Genomic DNA, 9,611 nt, shown 5'->3' on the forward strand with positions numbered 1-9,611 from the left:
CTTTTAAGGTTTCTATTTATTGCTGTTTGTTAGATTTCTCCCAGCATTAAGTCAGATTTCCCAAAGATATGCCAAATTTGGAGATCTGTTACTTGGAGATTCACATGGACATCCATCCTGTTGCCATTAAAAAATAGGATTAGTCACAGGGAACTAAGCAAAATCAGCTTAAAAATACATTTTTACCAAAAAGAAGCAAAGGGACTTTGATTTGAGCTTTCTTAATGGGCAGCTAAGTGTATCCCAAGAGCAGCTGCACAGGAAGAGCACAGAACCCTTCCACTGCAAGATTTTGCAACTAAATAGTCTAGCCTTGTGAAGGTGACCAAATAATCACACTTTGACATTGATTTTTCTGACGTAGAAAAGAGCGGAGGGGGGAAACGAGGAAACAACCAAAAAATCCCAAGTTTCAAACAGCTGAGAACTCCCAAGGGAAGGGAATGTTTGGTGCTGGTGAGCAGAGGGAATTCTGCAGTGCACACCTCACCTCGTAGGTCATCCCCACCCTTCTTATCTCTGCCCTTGAGCTCTGAGCATGTTCTGACTATCCCTTGGCCCAGATTGATTCCTTTCCTAACAAACAATGAGCTGTTTGGTCTTTGGAGGAGTGCAAAATTAGCACAGGCACGAGCCAAGCCCAGGCATGTGCCAGACAGCTTTGTTAATGCACCTTGACTTGCCTCGGAGAGCCCTGGATTCCAGCATCCTCTGGAGCTCCAGACAGTCTTTTTTCATCCCAGCCTCTTCTTAATTTGTTTTGCCAAGCGCCAAGCGTGTGCTCAGCTGGGTATCAGAGACAAACCCAGGCATCCTCTGGCACGAGGAGCCTGCAACTAAACAGGGAATACACAATACCTTGAGTGGCCTGGAGGACTGCTCTATCTGAGGGAGCAGATTAAGGACATTTATCAGCAGAGTGTGTTTGAAAAAAAGGAGCTTTCCATGGGGGGGGAGATTGGAGCCTGGCTCCTGCAGATAGGGAGGGAGATCCCGTGTGAGGAGCAGTGTGGAACAAAGGCACCACTGCAGGATGTGAAACAAGCAGAGAATTGAACTGTCAGCACTTCAAGGGAGGTGAACACCAAGGGCTGAGAGAGCAGATCCTGGCAGGGGCTGAAAGGTGAGGAAGAAAAGCTTTTCCACACAAGAGGACGGGAAAGGGAGAGGTTTAAAGGAGGAACATCCTGGCCACAAAAGCCAACTTGCATGGTGATTTCATGCTGTCAACAAATTAGAGGCAGCTTGTCATGCTGCATCAGGACAGTTCATGTGACATCCAGCTTTCAGCCTGATGCTGCAGAGAAACAGATCCTTGCCTAAAACGTGTTGTGCCCTATACAGTAAAATATATCAATTCTTTGTGCACTGGAGCAAGAGATTTAATTACCCTGAAGTTCATGGAGCTACAAGTGTTATACCCCACATTAATTACGATCCCTTTTTTGGGAAGAATAAATTACCTGCTTTTCAAGAAGCGTTGCCACCACATTAGTGCCAACAGACATCAGCATATCAGGATTAAACGTATTTCTCAGACTTGAGTGCAAATAGTTTTGGTTTTTTTTTTTTTTTTTAATGGCTGGCAATTCCACCCCCCTCATCACCTCCAAGTGTTTTGTAACAGCTTTCTCCACTTCCTTTGAGAAGTGGACAATGAACACACTTCAGAAAGTCTGATTTCAATTAAGGCTTTGAATGGCTATCTCAGAAGGCTGCTTTAATTTTGACATACCATCAGGCCCAGCAGAGTCACTGCTGCCTGTCAGCTCGATAGTTTTGAAAGTTGGCAAGGTCTTCAGTGGCTGGTTGGACACAGCTGAAAGAAAAGATAAAAGCTGAAGAATAATAAAGGCATATATTCACCTGGCAAGAAAATGGTTCAGTGTTAAACAGAGAGCCTCATGCATGCCCTAGGTTTAACAGATATGTGTACTTTTAGGAAGTGGCATGCCAAGAAAAGCCTGAGACTTACTGGAAAAGAATGACTCTATACCTTCTGCACTGACTGTCACACTCGCAGTGTTTGTGTTTGCTTCCAATACTGCGTGGACAGAGGCTGCCAAAAGAGAGAAACAAAAAATGAAATCAAAACAAAGTATTTCAATTCTGGCTATTCTGTCAGGCCAAATCTTGCTCGGGTGAGCAGTCTGACCGTGGGATGCCGTGTGCAGGCTCTGAATCTGCCATCTGGCCCTCAGCACACCTGAGGGAGCTCGGAATGCCAGGCACGAACAGAACAACTTAGCAGAAGCAAAAGGCAACTCAAGATTTAATCAGCTGTCAGGCAAGAATGAACTGCCTCTTTTTTTTTTTGCCAATGAGCAATTTTAGTTGTCTGTAAACATCTTTCAAAGGGACCTCGCAGAGGAATCTCTTCAAAACAGATACAGGAGGATAAATCCCTCCCAAATATGAGGCTTCCTAAGTAACAAGGCTCATGAATTACTGCTCGTTATGACACAACACCTAAGGGCTCTGTGAGCCACTTTTTAAGCTCCTGACAACTCCTACCTCCCAGCAATTATTCCCTTGAAAGTTCACGAATGATTTTCATTACCTCATGTGCCCACAATACTCACAGCTCTGTAGTAAGTCCTGAATGCTCTCTGAGACAGCAGCAGCTTTCATTTCCAGACAATAGGCAAAGCTGCTGAGAGCTTTGCTCCGGACCACGGGGGCTTTGTCTGAGCACCGGCCAAACACCATGACCTGCACTAAAAACTTGTGCTTTAGGAAACTCTGACGTTCCAGGGACAAGGAGCTGCCTGGGTTCCTCTCTGGCAGCTCCAACAAAGCCAAGGCTACATCAAGAGCGAACACTCTGTAGGAAACCTGCAGGAAGAAAAAGCACACAAGGTGTTCTGTTCATGGAAGTGAACACGGAGTTTTCTGGCCTCTGGGTACCAGCAGTGACAGAGTTATTATTCAGTGCTGAGATCGAACCCTTCATCTCCAAAACATCAAGGAGATGCACTTACTTTGGTGAGGGAGTATTTGTAAAGCCAAGAGATGAACTCAGCAAACTCTGCACTGGGGAGTTTGTCCAGCAGGGTCACCAGGGCCTGGGCAGCGTAGGTGCGATACTCAGCCTTGTCTGGGACCTGAAAGACAAGGGCAGGGGCACCCTGTGAGACCTCACTGCTCTGCTCTGGATGCCAAAAAGGCACTTCAGGGCTTAAGAGAAGTATTTTTTAATTTAATGAGCTGATATGTTCGCATTCAACAATAGCTGGGACAATGATCACGGCTTTCCTCAGCCACTACTTCACCATCACACGTTTTCTTTCCTCACAAAAGATTGTGAAAACAGATTTCGTGAGCTATCAGTGCTATTCCATTGTATCCACACGAGTTCTCCAGCTCCAGAAGTAGCAGAGTTTGGCATACCTTGGTGCAGATATGTTGGAGCAATGTTCGCAGGACTGGATAAATAGCTTCTTTCAGCTCATCTACCAGAGAACTGCACAGGACAGAGAAAGAGAAGCAGATTTTAACAAAGCTGTTTGTAACAGAGGAAAAAAAAATCAAGGACATTCCTTTTGGAATGCATTTGAAAAGTCAGGAAAAGTGGCCATGATTCTGGAGTCATGAGTGCAGCAGGAGATGCTCAGAGAACCATCTTTACCTTCCACATTAACCTGCCTTTGCAGGCATAAAATAATTTCTTCCCAAACTTTTCTAACAAAGTAGAAGAGTAACACAAAAAGCTTCTTTGTTCTCAATCTACTTTTATATGTTGTCTGGAGATCTCTGCACAAACTACACTTCCAACAACATGGATCTCCAACAGGGGGAATAAACAGGCAAAACACATCATTAAGCAGGAGAGAGCAAAGAACTAAGGAGGAATGAGCTCCATGTTAATCTTTCCTTTCCTTCACAATTCTCTGAAGTAAAACACAGGGCCTGAAAAACTGACACAAAGCAAACTACAGAAAATGGGCCCTTTCCACAGCACCTTCTTCTCCCTCTGCCAGCAAGCTCAGTAAATTCCCATTCCAGACATCTTAATTAAGCCTCATTTGCACAAACAACTTCAAAGGCAGTGCCAGTTTGTCTCATCCCTTTATCACCTCCACAGCAAAGCAAAGGCACGCCAGAAGAAAGGAGCAGCCATGCCCAGAGCTCTGGATGTCACCTGATGAATTTCACAGCCTGGTTCCTGGCGCTGGTGACGGCTGATGTGATGGGAAGGGCCCCACACCTGGAGCCCCCTCTGCTCTCCACCATCAGAACCACATTGAGGAGGCGCTGGAACACACAGCGAAGGGTCTGGAAAGAACAGGTTTGTTATTGGCAGGTTCTTTTCCACGGACAGGCACTCTAGGGTCATGAAATAATTCTGACTCAAGCTCAGAACCCTACAGCAGCACATGGTTAAAGCATGACTCCCAGCAGAACAATTCCAAGAGGATGCTTTCTAAATACACACATCATCTTTCTGGCTGTGGTGTTCTCATGCAAGCTCAGCAAGGTCCCAGAAGGACTTTCTGAGAGCATTAACAGCTCCCCTCCAAAGAGGGCAAAGTCCCCCCTCCAAAGACCCCTGTGGACATTTTTTTGCCAGAAACATTTGCAGTTTGAGGAAAACTCACTGGATTTTGCACAGGAGATGCCTTAAGCTGAATGTGTATTTTGTATGACCATGTGCACTTGAACTTTTGGAGCTGCCTCCCCTGCCACATTTTTGGGACTACAGCTTGCCTCATGATCCTGACATTCCCTGAGCAAGCAGGAGAGGCAGGGAAGATGAGGCAGGTCTGGGAAGAGGAGTGACTACACCTTGCTGTCCCCACAAATGTCAACAGCTCCAAAAAGGCTCATGCTGCTCTGAGAAAGGAAGGAGGCAGAAACACACAGGCCTAGAGCTGCTGGAGCTGGGCTGGCACTCGGGAATAACCAGGTTAGTGTGTACTCCAGGCTTTCCTGACTAGACAGTTGCTGATTCCCAGCCTGCAGGCTCAGAACCAGTCCAGGGGGGTCACATAGACTCACAGACACACCTCGGGCACACCCAGCCGTCAGCAGCCCTCAGGTAAGTGGGAGATGCCCTGCTCTGCCAATTTAAACAAATAAAGATGGGAAGTTTCTGGCAGAACTGGCTGCTCCATGATCACAGAGTGTTCTGTGGACAAGAACCAGCCCTGCTCAGCCTCACTGAGCTCTCAGAGCACCGCACAGCCCAAGCCCTCACAGGCTGTCAGGCAGTGCTGCAGCTCCATCTAGCAGGGAATCACAACATCCCAGGCACAGGCAGCCACCTGGAATTCTCCTCTTTGAGATTCAGAGACCCAACGCCACTGCAGCTCTCCTTTGTTTTCAGCTCATTTGTCATAAGAGTCAGCAGAGCACGGAATTCACTGCACACAAGTGCAGCAGCAAAGAAGCCAAAAGGAATAAGGATTAGGGTGGAAAAAAACCACCTTGGCTGTGACCCAGCAAAGACAGCACAAAGAGGGAAACTGAAGTGAAAAGTAAAAACCACACAAGCAAAAATGGCACGTGGAGAAGGAAAGAAGCAACCACTCCTTTTTCCAGGCTGCTGTGAGGATGTTAAAGGTTCTGTTTGACTTGTACCTTTTCTTCTGTGCCATGGAGAGGGGAACACAGTAAGTGAAGTCCGTAATAGGCCAGCTCAGGAATGTACTTGGCTTTATTAATATCCCTAAGAAAAGAAAGGAAAAAAGAGATGTCTTCACGTCTCATCAGAGAAACTGTGATTATTAAAAGAGCTCATTGACTGCAAAACATTCAATATTCACAAGATGCTGTTTGCTGTTATCACGTGGAACATATTCAAATCATCTTTATAAGAGAATTTGCCACTTTCATTTTTATACAAACAGGCCGATAACACAAGCACTGAGGGCTTTACTTGTTCAAAGCACCACATAAACATTAAGAATTATTAAAAATTATTTGCTCACATCGCTGCTGAAAACTTGAACTCGTGGACCACTGGCTCAAAGCTGGTCATGTCAACTAAGAGCTGCAAGGGAAGAGAGGCAAGCTGAGCTCAGTGCCCTGAGGGGAGGGTATGCAGGGCTCTGGGATGTCTGGCCTCATGCCAGTGGGTTTAACTTTTAACATCTCTCTTGAAGCAAACACAAGCAGAGCCCAAAGCCCAGAAGCTCCCCCCAGGAACAAGGGGTGGCTGCCCCCGGAGCCATGAAGTGTCCAAGGCTGGGCTGGACAGGGCTTGGAGTGACCTGGGATAGTGGAAGGTGTCCCTGCTCATGGCAGGGGGTGGAACAAAATGAGATGTAAGGTCCCTTCCAACCCAAACCTTGCTGATTTCATGGACAAAAGACTTGCAAGGGTTCAGCATGAGAGGCAGACACAGAGCTCCCACACTTCCCTAATTCCCATCAGGGACCAGGTGACGGAAGGCAGGGCTGCCACCCCTCCCAGTGGGATGCTCTGCATCCCCAAAATGTCTGTGTTAGGGGACATCAGGCTCCCCAGGCTGGATCTTTCTTACCTGCAGGCAGTTCTGCATGCACTGAGGCTTTTCTTCCAGGGAGAACTTGGGCAGGAGTCTCAGGAAGTTTTTCAAAAGAAGGAAGATGGCATTGCGGACTTGGAGAAGATCTTCTGTTGAGAAGTAAACATTCTCACCATCCTCTTCCTCCTCCTCTTCCAACATCTCTTCCACCTGTATTGGCAGAAAAGAGAAACAGCTTGCCAACAATTTGCTTATTAATAGGGACTTGTATCTGAAGAGATTGCACAAACATCTTACACTGGAGTTGTTATTCCTGCATGGTTTCCCTTTCTTTCTGTTCCTTCTGGCATTGGGCTGAGAGCTTTGAGCCTGTCCCTTCTTCCTCTTCCTCAGCTCTTGAGGCCAGCACTTTGTCAGGGTGTGAAGACATTTGTCAAACATCACTTGGTGGAACACCTGGTTGGCTATGCTGCCTGCCCAGAAAAGACAACATCAGTCCTCTTCCAGACAAAACACAGAGAACATCAAACCATCTGGGCATCGTGTCCCATCCCTGGAAGCGTCCAAGGCCAGGCTGGAGGAACCCAGTCTCGTGGAAAGTGTCCCTGCCCATGGAATGAGATGAGCTTTAATGCCCCTCCCAACCCAGTTCAGTGTGTGGTTCTGTGAGCTCTCCACAGCTGTCCCAGAGCCTAACAAAGTTCAAGAGAAGAATAAAGAGCTGCTTGAAGTGCACCAGGCTGATGCATCACCAGCAGTGACACATTCCAGCAGGATCACCAGCTGACTGAGCCCTTCCAGCTGCACCATGGAGATCAGCAAAACCTCAGGCCGTGCTGGAACACAAAGTGATCCTGCTGTGAACTAATCTGCTGGAAACACTCAGCTGCTGGCTCTTTTAAACTGATATTTTTGTTTTCACAAACAAACCCATCCAAATGTGCTGCACAGTGAAATGCTCCCTGCTTACAGAGCAGGAACAGCAATAAGCTCCTGCCTTGACTGTCAGAGCAGAGGGACCTGCGTGGTTCCAGCTCTGTGCACACTCCTCTGTCACCCTGTCACAGCGCACAGAGCAGCAGTGAGGCCACCAAAGCCCTGTGTGACAGGAGGCCAGGCTGCCACCAGCCCGTGACACTGCTCAGCACTCACACCACGCTCAGCTCAGCCCCTGAGGGTCTCGGGGACATCAAGCCAGCACCACTGCTTGTTCCACCTGGAATTGTCACAAACCTGACCCTGCCTGCCCTGTGCTGTCCCCAGTGAGGGGGCACATCCCGAGGCTCACCTGGGATCTCCAGCAGCAGCAGGTACAGCCCAGCTGAGTGCAGAGCAAACACCCTCTGCTGCACATTTGCTCTCTTGTTCTGGCCCACGTGCACAAAGTGATGCAGCACAGCCACCAGGGCCTGGTGGGACAGGCTGTTCTCAGCAAACAAGGTCCAGACATTCTGAGGTAAAACAGGAATAGAGAAATCCCATAAAAACATGGCCAAAACTAGCCACTATTCAGATTTTAACAGGTGCACCGTGACCAACTGCCTACGTATCATCTGCTTTAAAAAATGTTTTAATATTCATAATACATAACACTATACATACTTAATATCATGCTAAGTTATATTATTAAAGTTTGGGGATAGCTTCCTTCTGAAGCGTTCCAGCACACAGAGCAAGAATTGTTTGAATAATTTTTGAATATTTCGCGAATGTCAAAGCAAGGCAGACGCGACAAAAAGAAAGTGAGAGTGGCTGTCTCTGTGTCCAGGTGATGTCACCTCGGTGCTCTCCTGGTCCTCGGCAGCGAAGGGCGCCAGAGCGTGGTACAGGTGGGTGAAGGTGTCCAGCCCATCGGCCGTGATCTCCTCGGCTATCCAGGGCTCCAGAGGCTCGGTCTCCGTGAAATCCAGATCCCAAACCGTGTCCACCCACACTGAGAGAGAAAAAAAGAAAAGCGTTTATAAGCGCCAAGGGAGAGATTTCTCCGAAACACGGGTTTCACCCAAAATAAGGTTCCAAAATAAACACGGGATACCGAAATCCAGCGGGACACGGGCACACCGCTGGCAGTGCCAGGAACCCGCGCCTCCCGCTGCCCGGTGTCACCTGCACCCTGGGACCGACACTGACACCGGGACAGAGAGAGAACGGGACAGACAGAGACCGGCACCGGGACAGAGAGACCGGGACACACACTGACACCAAAACTCGGACCGCGACACAGAGACCGGTACCAGAACCGGAGGAAAGACTCGGACCACGACCGAGACAGACACCGGCAGCGGGACCGAGACCGGCACCGGGACAGAGGGAGAGAGAACGGGAGAGACACAGAGAGCGGGGACGGGACCGAGACAGGACCGGGAGGTGGATAGAGACCGAAACAGAGAGAGAACGGGAGAGACACAGAGTGCGGGACCGGGACAGACAGACCGGGACACACACTGACACCAAAACTCGGACCGCGACACAGAGACCGGCACCAGAACCGGAGGAAAGACCCGGACCACGACCGAGACAGACACCGGCAGCGGGACCGAGACCGGCACCGGGACAGAGGGAGAGAGAACGGGAGTGACACAGAGAGCGGGGACGGGACCGAGACAGGACCGGGTGGTGGATAGAGACCGAAACAGAGAGAGAACGGGAGAGACACAGAGAGCGGGACCGGAACCGAGACAGGACCGGGAGGTGGATAGAGACCGAAACAGAGAGAGAACGAGAGAGACACAGAGAGCGGGACCGGAATAGAGACCCGGACGGCAACCGGGACAGAAAGATGGGGACGGAAAGCAGGACCAGGAAACAGAGAGGACCGAGAGACACAAGAGCGGATGGGAGTTCGGGAGACCGGCCCGGGCCCTGATCCTCACCCGGGGCCAGGTCGCGCAGCCGCCACCCTCCGAGCGCGCTCCGCAGCCGCTCCGCCGCCATCGCCCGGCTTCGAACCCGCCAATGGCGGGCGCGCGCGCGGCCCGGGCCAATCGCGGCGGCCGCCGCTGCCCCGGAAGGAGCGGGGCGGGGCTGTGGCTGCGCGGTGCGCGGTGCGCGGTGCGCGGTGCGCGGTGCGCGGTGCGCGGTGCGCGGTGCGCGGTGCGCGGTGCGCGGTGCGCGGTGCGCGGTGCGCGGTGCGCGGTGCGCGGTGCGCGGTGCGCGGTGCGCG

General features: G+C 50.0%; 1 protein-coding gene across 3 annotated transcripts in view; it reads right to left on the reverse strand.

The window, feature by feature from the left end:
* The window catches only part of NCAPD3 (non-SMC condensin II complex subunit D3), a 31,899-nt gene extending 22,475 nt beyond the window's left edge, over window positions 1–9,424 (reverse strand). For 2 of the 3 annotated variants that reach the window (XM_066334826.1, XM_066334824.1), the window contains exons 1-13: window positions 9,322–9,424; window positions 8,227–8,381; window positions 7,737–7,899; window positions 6,746–6,921; window positions 6,485–6,658; window positions 5,931–5,992; window positions 5,581–5,668; window positions 4,142–4,275; window positions 3,391–3,463; window positions 2,982–3,104; window positions 2,583–2,835; window positions 1,976–2,059; window positions 1,736–1,819 (exon numbers count right to left, since the gene is read on the reverse strand). In XM_066334826.1, the coding sequence (XP_066190923.1) occupies window positions 1,736–1,819; window positions 1,976–2,059; window positions 2,583–2,835; window positions 2,982–3,104; window positions 3,391–3,463; window positions 4,142–4,275; window positions 5,581–5,668; window positions 5,931–5,992; window positions 6,485–6,658; window positions 6,746–6,921; window positions 7,737–7,899; window positions 8,227–8,381; window positions 9,322–9,382 (1,630 nt within the window). In that variant the 5' untranslated portion in view covers window positions 9,383–9,424. The remainder of the gene's footprint in view (window positions 1–1,735; window positions 1,820–1,975; window positions 2,060–2,582; window positions 2,836–2,981; window positions 3,105–3,390; window positions 3,464–4,141; window positions 4,276–5,580; window positions 5,669–5,930; window positions 5,993–6,484; window positions 6,659–6,745; window positions 6,922–7,736; window positions 7,900–8,226; window positions 8,382–9,321) is intronic. The other variant, XM_066334827.1, reaches the window with a different exon arrangement.
* Window positions 9,425–9,611: the final 187 nt, after the last annotated feature.

The sequence above is a fragment of the Sylvia atricapilla genome, chromosome 23, assembly GCF_009819655.1.
Source record: "Sylvia atricapilla isolate bSylAtr1 chromosome 23, bSylAtr1.pri, whole genome shotgun sequence".
NCBI lineage: Eukaryota > Metazoa > Chordata > Aves > Passeriformes > Sylviidae > Sylvia > Sylvia atricapilla.